Source organism: Macrobrachium nipponense, chromosome 26 (genome assembly GCF_015104395.2).
Source record: "Macrobrachium nipponense isolate FS-2020 chromosome 26, ASM1510439v2, whole genome shotgun sequence".
NCBI lineage: Eukaryota > Metazoa > Arthropoda > Malacostraca > Decapoda > Palaemonidae > Macrobrachium > Macrobrachium nipponense.
The window spans coordinates 556955-570123 of NC_087215.1; the positions used below are offsets into that span (position 1 = coordinate 556955).

Below are 13169 nucleotides of genomic sequence, written 5' to 3' on the forward strand. Positions count from 1 at the left end.
TCAACAGATTTGAACAAGAACAGTGAAGAATAAAAGGTGTAAACCATGTAAGCATGCATTCAACTGCTTTATATTTACTGTACCACTGCAGGGTAGGCAACCATCCTGCACTCTCAGACAATGCTGATCCAGGTACATATGAGCATTATCAATTACTTCAGGGAAAAAATCTTGGAAGCAGTCTCACAGAAGGTTCAACTGGACTAAACACTTCTCTGAGCATACTCCTGAACCCACATCTCCTCATTTACTTCTGAGACATGACTGCCCTAGACTCTTCCCCAGTTCATACTACTGGTTAGGTGTGCAGATAAATGTCCAATGCTGTTTCCTTTCTCAACATTAATTTTAATATAGCTGAGAAGAGTAAGACTTGTGGATGGAGTAAGCTGAAGAAATGCAATCGCATATCTTCCTCCTCAGCCTCTCCTGTTGCTTCTTCCTTCCATGGGAAAAAGAGGTGGTGGTCTTTGATGCCTCTTACAAGAAGTTTTGACTCTTGAGCGAGACTTTTCTTTGGGGTTTTGTAATACCATTAACTCACGTGGGTGAGACATCTCAGCAGATAAGGTTCCATAATAATGCTCAGAAACAGTCTCTCACATATTTCCTAAATCAGGCTGGGCTGTCTCAGACTCCTACCCTGTTCATACTTCTCTTAAAGTGAATAAGGGAAGGTCAGCATCTACCTTTTCAATCTTGCACATGCAGACAGAAGGTTCAAATGTCACAGGTCCCTGCCATACGTACAATACTGCTGGATGTAGCATCAACCTGTATGTATGATTGTATGAACCTAAAGGTGGTGTCTGATGCATCCAGGACTACTTATATACACATGCATGATCCCTGGATCGAAGAATGTGCTATGGAGTGTTTGGTGCATGGACAGTTACCACATTTTGATTACTATTAATAAGGAAAGCTATGTGCACATGATAGTGCAAGCACTCTTGAGTGTTCATCCAAGACAACTGATGTGCACATAAACAATAGCAAATGAGTGCTTCTCTGTAGGTTCTATGTCAGTTTCAGCTGAACATATGAAAGTCTACAGGCATGTAGACCACAACTTTGTGGTTGGAACTAACTTAAAATTGTATTCAGAGCGCAATGTGTGTGTGTGTGTGTGTGTGTTATTTTTTTCCAACTCTGGCCTTGGAGAACCTATATAGGACCTGAGGCTGCTACTTTAGAAACCATTTGGGCAAAGCTGAAAGGGAGAGATCATTTGGCTCACTGCAAACTTCCTCCCAAGGCAAGTGATTTGAACATTTCCCCCCTCCAAACTTGTTCGGGGAACAAGCGATTTGAAAATTTTTCCCTCTAAATTTCTTCAGGGAGAAAGTGATTTGAACATTTTTCCCTCAATTTGTTCAAGCTGCATGGTGCAAAATATACATTCTCACCTGAACCAGTCTGCTCACACCACAAAACCTATTATTTTGCCTCAAAGCCTAACTTTGCCTCACATGATTGTGACTGGAAGCAATGATTTAAGATATGAGTCTCTCATTTGGATACAATTTTCATCAGAGCAGATTTTTGCTATAGAACAGTTCAGTTCTGAGAACCTCCTACTCTTTATGAAAGTAAGGCCAAAGTGGTGGTGGATAAGAAACACCAACAGCTGGGACTCAAATCCACTGTGAGCTCTCCTACTCTAGCCACACCTGTGTTCAGTGTTGGGAGGTGGCTCCCCTCTAGGAAACTTAGAAAGGGATGTTGCAGAGAAATGTGCTATAAGCCTCAAGATAACCATCTTAAGAGAAACTTGTTCCTTGAACAAGTTTCTCTTATAAATTCAACTCAAGATTGAAATAGCATAGAGTATATTGAATTCACACAGAGGATGACTTCATGCTTTTGAAGGCTCTGTAGGATGCTTACTTTAAGTGCCCATCCATCCCTTCTCCAAAAAGCACCTCCAATTTATTGCAATGGGATAGTTTATCTGTCAAAAGCATTCTGCTTTGGATTGGCAGCAGCCCTTCACATGTTCTCTAAGGTGTTGGCTTGGTTTCATTTACTGCATTTCTTTGCTGACTGGCTAGTTCACTTTCTCACAACCTGTGGATTGTAATAAACTGAGGAAAATCAAATCCCACACCCAATCAGGAGGCAAAGTATTTACGGCAGTAACCTTTCCTTTAGACTGTGTTAAGAGGCTCGGGGAGGTTTAGCACAGTTTCTGTTGCAGCAGAAACAACTATTTCAGCATTGGCACATAATCCTTGGTCACCTTTCATATCTGGAGAAGCTCATTCCCCACGTTCACTTCAGTGCCAACAGAAGCAACACTGGTCAACCTCAAGTGATCCTTCTCAGTTTTGAGGGGTAGGTCAGGGAGGGACTACATAGCGGGTGGACCAGGAACCACCTTATACGAGTACCCTTCAACTCCCCACCTCCTGAAATTCTTCCATTCAGATATATACAAGGAGGGGTGTGGTGCAAACCTATGTGGCCTGTAAGCTTCAAGTGTATGGACAGAGGATGACCTCATCTACACAGTTTTGGAGAAATTAGGAGCAATGCTGCTAGCCCTACAAGTAGTAAGAAGTGTGTCTGGCCACTCCATAACACTGACAAGCATCAACACGACCATAGTGGCATGTCAATAAACTGGGAAGGACAGGCTCTCTTTCACCTGCTGTCACTTGTCAAGACAGATGTAGGGGTCGGTGGTTCAGAGTACCACTTTTCCAGCACATCTCACACAGGCTCAAGACTGTGTGGCCAATCCCTGCCATTATTATTATTAATAGGGCTTAGTTTTTCCAGACCTCCAAGTCTCAAGTAGACTCTTCTCGGGCTGGTTCTCAGGGATTAATCCTGAGAAGAAAAAAAAAATTTTCAAAAATAAAATAAAATAAATAAAAAATTGACTATTTGAGAAACCTGTCTTATTTTAAAAAATTATGATGTTATTAATTGAAAAATCTTTGCTTTCAGCAAGACTACTTTTAATATTTGAATTCCATGGATAAATAGATCTTTGCTGGGTCTAATTTGGGCACTAAATAAGCAAATGCTGTACTGTCATGGGTGTTTGACATCTGTTACACTTTATTGGGTCAGCATGTGGTGTTGACATTAAGTGACCATGCGAGAATTTTGTGTCCTATACGGAGCCTTGTTAGGATCACCTCTTTTGATCTTTCTTCCTGTGAGGATGTCCTCCATGCATACACTTCAGTTTTTATGTTTTAAAGTTTATTTGTTGATGGCATTGAGGCCCATTCTCTTTACCAATCCTGGTAAATCAATGGTTTAACAGATGTTATCCAGTCTGACACTAGGGCATGTGTAATTGTTGGAGGGATAGTGCAGGCTGATTTGGCACCTGAGTCTGCATTTTCATTTCCTTTTATTCCCACGTGTGCTGGGATCCAACATACATACTTCTATTGATAATCCTGATTGGAGGAGTTGATGAATTTTTATTTTTATTTCCTGCACTATCCCTGCCATAGCCCATACAGGAAGTTACAGGTATCATCACTCCCCTACTCAATGTGACTTTCTTGTGGAGAATCACCACCCTTTTAATTGTAATCCTACTTCAATGACCAAGCTTAGTCCATGATACCAGAAATAAAAATTAGGTGATGGCAAGGGAGGGGAGGTTCCCCTCCCCCTCACCCTCTTACCACCAGCTGACTACCTTGTTCCCAAATAAAATTCAAATTACTTAAAAAAACATGTTCATTACATGTAAATTAAAACATAAAGAAGCACCAATAACACAGACTATAACATTTCAAGTTAGGAGAATCTGAAAGGATTTTCAGTCAGTTAACTGTTAACCCACTGGTCTATGTAATGAGAGGAGGGGTGTAAACTGCTGGAATAATACCTCAAGGAATCTGCCTCTCACCCTATGAAGTCTGAGAAGAGATAGAAATGGTATATATACATGGGGATCAAACACATTTGCAAAGCATGACTGAAGCTTCGTACCTTAATGGGATTGCAAGAACCATCCACTTGCTAAGAATCAATGGGCTATTACCATAGGGAGAGCAAAATCACACTAACCACCCAACACTTGAAAATTCTCTCCTCACCTATGGATGCCTTGTGAAGTAATAAAAAAAATATGTGAAATAACTCTACGGCAAATTCTTTCAGTAAAGTAACATTTATTATATAAAAAAATATTAACAGCAACTACACCATGACTGTCAAAATTTCTCATCTTGCAGAAAAAAATGAACCTTGCAAATTTTGAATACAGTTCTCTAAAATTACTTTTCCAGTCCAATAGACAAAATTGGACCTACAGAGCTGTAAATGGTTTTAAACAGTGGGCCATTTTTGCATAACAAAACATACCTATGAAAACAAGTTCAGCAGATACTGTTCTATCAATGGATAAGACAGCACAGAAACTGCAAGTTTGTCTACAATTAACAAAAATATAAACTGTCATACATGATTTAACATTTACTTAAATTTTAATTCATTAGACTACAGTATGTCAGATGACCCACAATCATGTTGCAATGACAAACTACACTAACATCCAATCATAAAAAAACATAGAAGCTCACTTCAACATTACATTTGGATATTTTGAAGTGCTTGTACTTGTACAAACTAATAAGTTAAATACCAATATAAAGAATATAAATTGCAAAATCTGAATTAATACATTTGCACCACCCATTCTTAATAATAATGATAATCCTGCAAAACAAGCTCTTATTTGATTTACACTCAATCTGAACAATTTTGCATTAAAAATCCTGTTGAAATAAGCAATCAAGCTACACACTCGTGTTTTTAAGTACATGTACAACAAACTACTTACAATGAAGCTATCAAACATTAAATTCAATATCAAAATATACACCATTTTGCATAAAAAATTCAACTGTACAAATATACAATCAAGAGTAATAATTTGAATGTTTCCATTTGAAGTATATTACCTATCTGATATAGAGACCATAGTTCACTGTAAAAGGACAAATTTTTAAACCAATTTGTATTTTTCATAGCTGACAAACCTTCGGTCTTAACAATAGGATCCCCTTTATAGCAGAAAGTAACTATACCTCAGTGACATAAGGCCACATTACAATAAGGCTGAGCCTTAAATGAAATGCTTCAATAAATCTCTCTTTTGAAAGACATACTCTAGTTAGTGTTATGCTGTGTTTGTAAGGACTGAATAAATCATTTCAGCATAGAAACTTTTTCTGCATATAGGACAAGAATAGTTATGGTACAATGCTCAGGAACTCTTACAGTAGTGTCAAAAATACCTCTAATTTACTGCAGACCAGTCACTGTATGTCATAAAAAACACCAGTTGTGAACTACTTAACCAGTGCTAAGTAAAAGAATTGCTACATGCCAGAAAAATTACACATTCTCTTCAACCTCTGGAGCACAGCTGGAAATTCTAGTTGCAGTACCAATAACATAAAATTGGCAGTTATGACCTGTAGAATTCTGGGATCGCTGAATGATCATAGTGGCTTATGTAAGGAGAGGTACAATACCACACTCCTCTTGAATGACACCCTAGAAAGAGCGAAGGTGTAACTGTTTGCTGAAGTAAACACAATCTTGGCATTATCCCTTATCCAGCTACATTGTTCTCTGACTTCACTACTTCATTCTTTCTGTTTTTTCAAATCTTTAGTTATTGGCTTATTTAACCTTGCTCCAACTTTGCCCTTTAAGTGCAAAACTAATTGTCTAGGGCAAGCCAGAGTCCAGAAATGAAGATAGTCTACTTTCCACAATGATTCAAGAGAAGATGAAGGTATGAGTACTTGGCACAAATCCCTTTATAAAACTGTCAGTATCTAAGATGTTCTCAAGTCTATCCTATTTATAAATTTGAAATTTATTTGAATAAATCCAATTTCATCTTTTTATGACAGATCACACCTTAAAAACTGAAATTTAGCAATGTAATCTGGTCAAAATATTTAATAACTTCAACAAGCCTGGTCAAAACATTAGACCAACTTAAGTCCATTTCAGCCTATAACCAACGCTACAGAGGGAAAAGGAACATAGTGGCAAAGCCTGAACCTCAAGCACTGCAAAGTAAAAACTAATTGAAAAGACAGTTTTTGTAATTATGCATGACCTAGAAAATTTCTTCCAATGGCCAGTTAATAAAAGCACAATACAAACAACCGTTAACCCCACACCAAACTATATAAAAAATCTGGGCCAACGTCTTGTTACTGCTGACCACAGTCTGATCTCAAGGAAGAAGCCTATGATACAGCTTTGGATTGCATGACCACTGTCTGTTCTCATGGAAGTAGCCTATCCAACAAGCAATGGATGCCTCCAACTCATGATTCAGCTATATCTACAAGACATTCAAGACTACCGTACACCATGTGTGGGATGAATGAATGATAAGACTGAAAGCCAGGTGCCCCAGAATAACTAGACCATTATATACTTCTGAAAAATTAGGCCAAATTACGAGATCAGTATCTCCCAAAACCTAATTTTACGGCACACTGAAGTCTAGTTAAAAATGACTTAAGCCTCCTATTACAACAGCCTTATAGTGACACTCCTGGTAGTCTTGACATAATGGTTTGATCAATCAGTAAGCTGAAAATTACTTTATTAGACCTTTGTTTGCAACATAAAATTACTTTTTTAGACTTATGTTTACAAACATAAAATGGAAATCATGCGAAGTGGAAGCCTGGCACTAGTCACAGCAGTACATCACCCTTACAGAGTAACTGCAGCTGGTACTCCATCAGCAAGTCTCAGCAATTGTGAACTATTACTAAAACTTAAACCATGTTAAAAAACAACATAAATATGGAATTGACTGCATAACCATACCTAACCTAGAAGTGACTTAGTATTCACTGGAAAATGAAAAATTACTTTCCTAATAATGTTGAGGTCTTTTGAAAAGTGTCCCAATGGAATAATTTGACATATAAAATTTTAAAATTTCCAGACAGATTCACCGGTTAGAAAATTCACACAATACTGGTCTACAGCATTAAATTTCTACTTTGTAATAGACAAATCATGAAAAGTACAGGAAATGGAAAATGTTCTTCCCAAATTAACTGGGATGCGAATGCATTAAAGAGTCAAAGTAACATGAGCAATAATAGACACCAACTTCATATGCCTATAAACAAACAATACGGACAATATCGTTGCTTTTGTTGCATCTCTGTGGGGAAAAAGAAAGACATTCAAATGTAATGCACTGTGCATAAGAAGCTTTTTCAATTTTCATTATAATGATAGCCAAAAAACAAACTTGTTAAGTGGTACCCTAAATCTCCAATTATTCTGCTTGATTTCCCAAAATCTTGCCATATAGATATTTTCAAGCTGGAAACTATTTCAATGAAAAATACAAAATTCTATTTACCTGAAGTATGCTAAGCATTTCAAGTAGTCTCAGCTGACAAAAACCTTAGCTTCTGTTACTCGGCCTTGTACATCACCAGTTATTAATTCCTCCATACCATTCTGCAAAAGAGTAAATTTAAAGTCCTGAATGACAGAAACTAAACTTTGCAAATTGATTTGGATACAGTAGGCAAAATATATAAAGAAAAAGATGTTTTCAATTCAAACCCATGGGTTATGAGCAACTGCTTAAGCTGTTTTTTGACTTGAAACATCTGACTTTGGTTTTAATCAACACAGAACATGGGAACATTATTAGCTTCTACTGTAAAATTTACCATGCTAACTTTATAGAAAACCATTATTGAAGGACTGTCGAATTTCTAAATATTACTAGTAAGGGAACTATATTATATGAGTTCATCATTAACAGCCTTATCCTTTGCAAACAGCTCTACAGCTGCATCAACTTGATGGATGTTTTGAAGATTTTAAACCAACAAAAAAAGCAATGCAAGCAAATTTAACATTTTCAATAGCATTGTTGATACAAATTTTTAGACTAGTACAAGTCATCCAAACAATTAGGATAATTTGCACCATTCAAGCATTTATATTTCAGAAATTAAACTGACACAGAGAAGATGGAGCATTATGCAATGCATTAAAAACACTGGCACACAACAGATGTCATGGGTTTCAAATTTATCAAGATATCTGAAAAAAAGTGTAAGCTAATGAAAAACTAACAGTACTTCTTCAACATACATTATACAGATATTGTATGTTGATAATTGATACAAATTCTTCCTAACATATGTCAAAGACGAATTCATAAAGCATCAATATTTTAGAAAGAAAAAAATGTACAACCTTATTACCATCATAAACCAGCTATACCAGACTACTTAGCGACATTTATATATTTACAAGATTGACCCATGGCATTTGTTCTCAAATACAGTGAAATTGGCAACAAGACAGTTAAAAGGCTGGAAGGCTACATAGGACACAACCAAAGGAATGGAATGAAAAGCAAAGAGTCTAACAAGAACACAGGGTCACATTTCTAGATTCCCTTTAGGTTCTCCTTCGGGATTTGTGCTTAAACGATGATTGAAGATTGGAAGGTTGTGTTATACAAGTTGACTCCGAAAAGTGTCTTAAAAGGAATGAATAAAAGTAAATGGTACAGAGTACAACAAATGCTGCTGAGGGGACATTGAAAAGAACCTATTGTACCACCTACAGTGTGCACACTTCAAAGAATAGCCCCCTTGTGGGTTACAAGGGTTTTAAAGCACCATCCAGTGGCTATACAACATTCCAAACATTCTTCCTTTCTCACCTGTAATCCAAGGCCTCCGAGGTTTTCCATCATACTCTCCTCTCTGAAAAACAAATGGGAAATTTAAATTTCAACCTGGACCTTAAGAGAAAATATTTCTTAATTAGATATCTAATAATTAACAGAAAGAATGTGTAATTAAGCTACACCAGAAATACTTTACACTTTCAGGATACAGTGATGCTCAAGAGGTGATTTGGTACTAACAAACACAAAGCATAAAAAAGAAAAACAATTAAGTACCCAACATCACTCATAGTAAATTCTGACAATATTCCTAACAAGTAAAAGGACTTAAGATTTTACCACTGAAATGCACAAATGGCTCTAATTGAAATACACATAAGGATTAATGTTGGATTATAAATTTTTCCCAATGCTGACACATTAAGATTATAAATTAGAAAAATAATGCAACAACTGGCAATATTAAGCCTACGAATGATGAGGAAACCCTTCAGCACACAATGAATAGCCACTTCAGCTGGAGAATTTTTCGCTCTTGTTGTCAAACAAATACATTAATGACTAAAGCATGGTTTTGATATCAAGGTGGTTGGTGATTAAATGCATACATGTACTACAAATGATTCACATGGATTATAAAGTTTCCTGTGACATTTCTATTTTAAGCCTCATCTCCACTAGTTGTTGAGTTAAATAAATCACTAGTAACAAAACTACACTGGAGTGTGTTTGACAAATGAATTAATTTAGGACTGCATAAAGGCAATCTTATAAACCAGTATGGTGACTCACTCCACCCTTATTTTCGTCACTGTTCAAGAACTATGAAATCTATCACGTTCAATTTTAAAATAAACGTTTATAAGATTGTAACTGCATTTATTCTGTAGACCTTATGTTATTAAAAACATGTTTGTTAACTGAAATTACATGTACGTACTACCTTTCATAGTATCTGTATAACCGACCATTTTTGGTGATACCTTGTCCTGTCTACAATTTTCACTCCACTCAAGACTGTTTCTCAACATCTTTTAAAAATCTTGCAAACATCAAAACAAATCATTGAGTTCTTGGAAATTATAAGATTTAACACAACAGCATGCATGCAATGATATCACAAAAAACATAGGATTTAAAGAATAAGCAAAAAGGGGAAGACTTATCACTGTGTTGTGATGAAACAAAAGACATTGTAACAGTCCTCACTGCAATTAGGTCTTGTTCATAAACACCAACTAATTATATGCCATAAACATAAACACGACAACTAATTATATGCCATAAACAGACATGAAATGGTCTTTGATGCAGTGTTACTGTAGATGAATTAAGTTTACAGGATGTGAAAAAATCTGAACATGTATCCAAAATACCGAATAATCCTTTTTTCTAAGTAAAAATTCATAACAAATGGATACTCCACTGATTCAAACATCAACTTTACTAATGCCATTATGTCCACTTCGGGGAAGATAACTTAGGGTTCAAATTACAGTTATACTCCAATGAGTCAACTACACGTCAACGTTGGACTGGGCTCCTCAAAAGTCACTTTTTACCCAGAAACCCATAGACATCACAAGTTGCATGTTACCTTATGACCTCATATAAATAGTTCTATACTATTTTGTTGTGTTCATAAAGAGTGAAAAAACATTTTTAAAAAATTAAACCCAATGGGCATACCACATAATGCAGTGAGTTTAGTACAAGCAGAACTTGAACAATTCAATATAACAGAACTTGAGTGATTCAATATCGCTATAAATTCCAAGATACTCATTGCATTAATTCCACACAAAATTTGTCTTACTTATTATCCTTTACCTTTTGTCTCTTCCTCCAATTATCGACTCTCACTTTGAAAAGAAATTATCCACACAAGCCCTGTGAGAGGCATCAACTTACTGATGCCAAGTGCTCTAGGCTCTGTGACTACAATCAAATCTGTGTACTATCTGCCATCAGCCAATTTTGATTTACCTAAAGAACCAACTTCTTTCCCAAATATTCCTCATCTGGCCCTTTTACCAAATCTATCACTAGTAATCAGATGGCAACAACCAAGATAAAACCAAGTCTTCCTTTATCAGCATCTGGCCCAAGTCTTGATTGACTAGTTGATCTGTGGTCTCATCTATATGTTAACACTCCTCATAACCGAGTACATTAAATCTATTCCATTATAGTTACATCTTATTGTTCAAGATGGAAGTTCTGGCCAATTGATTTTGACTGAAGGAGACCTTATTAGTTGATTTTAAAAAATGCCATACCTTCTAACAAATCTAGAAAAGCCAGGTGCATTCTACTGTGGTCAACAAGATCTAAGGTTACACTTGTGTTGGATTATTTGTCCATTGTTAGTGCTACAGGCTCTGTTGCTACATGGACTTTACTATCTAGTTCCAATTCCGTCTGGAAATTCCGAAAAATGCTGGAAGGCATGTTAGGAGGGTCCTTGAAAGGTCTACGTAACCATATTCTTTGTTGCAGCAAGTACATAGTCGTAAGTGTATTTACCAGAGTAAAATTTAGGAAATTCATTTTTGTCTGGGAAAGGCTCCAGCCCTCAAGCAGGTCTACATTATATAAATACAAGTATGACATTTGGCAATAAACATACAAAACAAAATTCTGATTATTCTGAAACAAATTGCAACTATTAGTTTGCAAAACCTGAAAGAGAGGACTAACGTTATCCTTTATTATTACAATTAATATTATTCTACCCCGAGATGCTTCACATCCTCTCCCTATTTTGCTAAACTGACTGTAATACTTCATAGTTATGAGCCACACTTAGCTGTCTCATGACAATTGTCAAAGTTCTCAAGCCTTGGGTTATGACACATACTTGAACCATTGTATTCCACAGAACTTGGTTTGAAGTCTCTTACACGAGTACACTTTGGGAACAATGAAGCTATTACACTTGACTTCAGAGTTGTAATAAATGTGCGACAAATGCAAACATTGCTTACAAACTTGTTGAAACTCATCAATTACTCATCATTTAAACAAGAGTGGTACTTGCATCTATTGCAGTTACCTCAAGACTTTCACAAGGATATCCTGATGAACCACAAACCTAATGCTGCAGTGCCTACATCTACAAACCACTTCTCTAACAGAAATTGCTCTCTTTTGTTCAATCACAGCACAGTGGTAAATGACTTTCTTGACTTTTTTAATAAAGTTTACCTTTTTAATGCAAACCCATTACTTTCATACAGCCTTTTACCGCATCAATGCAAATCATGAACACTTCATTCTTAGAAGGAAGATGACATCCTGTTTTATACCAGTGCATGGAAAAAACACAATTAGTTCCAGACTCCACCAAGAGTATAAGCTGGATCACTAACTGTGTTGTGTTATCTATCAGCTGTGAAGGAGCTGAAGCATAAGAAGAGAGCACTTTGTGCAAAAGTAATGGATTTGTAACAAAAATACAAAACAATGATGGAAAAAATCTGAAAACAATCACATGGAGAAAAGAAATATTGGCACAATATTATAGAACTCTACTATGCAATGATAATGAGACACTCATAGGATAAATGGAAGAGAAACTGAAAAAAACCAACAAAAAACCTGGGTAAAACTTTTAGCTGTGTTCTAGCTGACAAGAAATACAATCAATGACCGACCCAGTCTGCCAAAGGTGGACCTCTGAAACTAGTTGTGCATGCACAATACACCAGTAGTCAGCATGGTATCTTTCTTTTTAGAATTGAGTGCCTGAAATTCATGTATAGACACACAAACAGGCCATGTATAAGTAACGGGCTTCTGGTATAAGAACATTTATTATAGGATAAAAATACATTTATAAATGGTTTCCCCATGCACAGGTGTTCCATCCCAAATGTTGCACTTGGGGAGTAATTGTAGTGACATAAGCAAGTGCAAATTTTGTTTACACAACACGCACACACTTGAGAGATTTTATTGTTCCTGATAATATGGTTCTTACTCCTAATACTACTGGGTCCTTATTCCCAATAACGGTTAACAGCTGCAGATACGGCAAGAGATATAACGGTATTGTGTTAGTGAGATATCATGAAGATGACTTATCCAACTGTGTACTGAAGGTGTTAAGAAATTAGCCGACTAACAACAACTTTGCTCTTATCTCTTATAACAAGTGATGCAGGAAATGGTTATCAACTGCAACTCACCTGGAATGGTTTGAGTCAGAGAAGTTATTATTGCGGTTGTTATTGGTGCTGCAAAAGGGAAAAAATACTCCACTTGTGGATGGACTGTCTGACTTTGCGTAACAAAAAAAATTAAGAAAATAATAATAGATGTCTGCACTTGATATTCAAGGTTACACAATTCACTGCATCAATTAAGTAAAATCTTTATCCAATCACTAGTACTAATCATTCATCAACTATTTTCAAATGTAAGCACGGTAAGCGCTCAAACTTAGTTTATGCTACTAAGTAACTGGCTATTTTAGAAAAGT

The 13169-nt window shown here is 36.2% G+C and overlaps 1 protein-coding gene across 8 annotated transcripts in view; it reads right to left on the bottom strand.

Annotated features, from left to right (window-relative positions):
* Positions 1-4125: 4125 nt before the first annotated feature.
* Positions 4126-13169, bottom strand: part of LOC135199946 (nuclear transcription factor Y subunit alpha-like) — a 46758-nt gene continuing 37714 nt past the window's right edge. For all 8 annotated transcript variants that reach the window (XR_010311155.1, XM_064228072.1, XM_064228071.1 and 5 more), the window contains 3 exons: positions 8720-8762; positions 7391-7491; positions 4126-7186 (listed from right to left, as the gene is read on the bottom strand). Coding sequence is in view for 7 of the 8 variants with exons in the window: in XM_064228072.1 (XP_064084142.1) it covers positions 7420-7491; positions 8720-8762 (115 nt within the window). In the remaining variant the exon portion in view is untranslated. The remainder of the gene's footprint in view (positions 7187-7390; positions 7492-8719; positions 8763-13169) is intronic.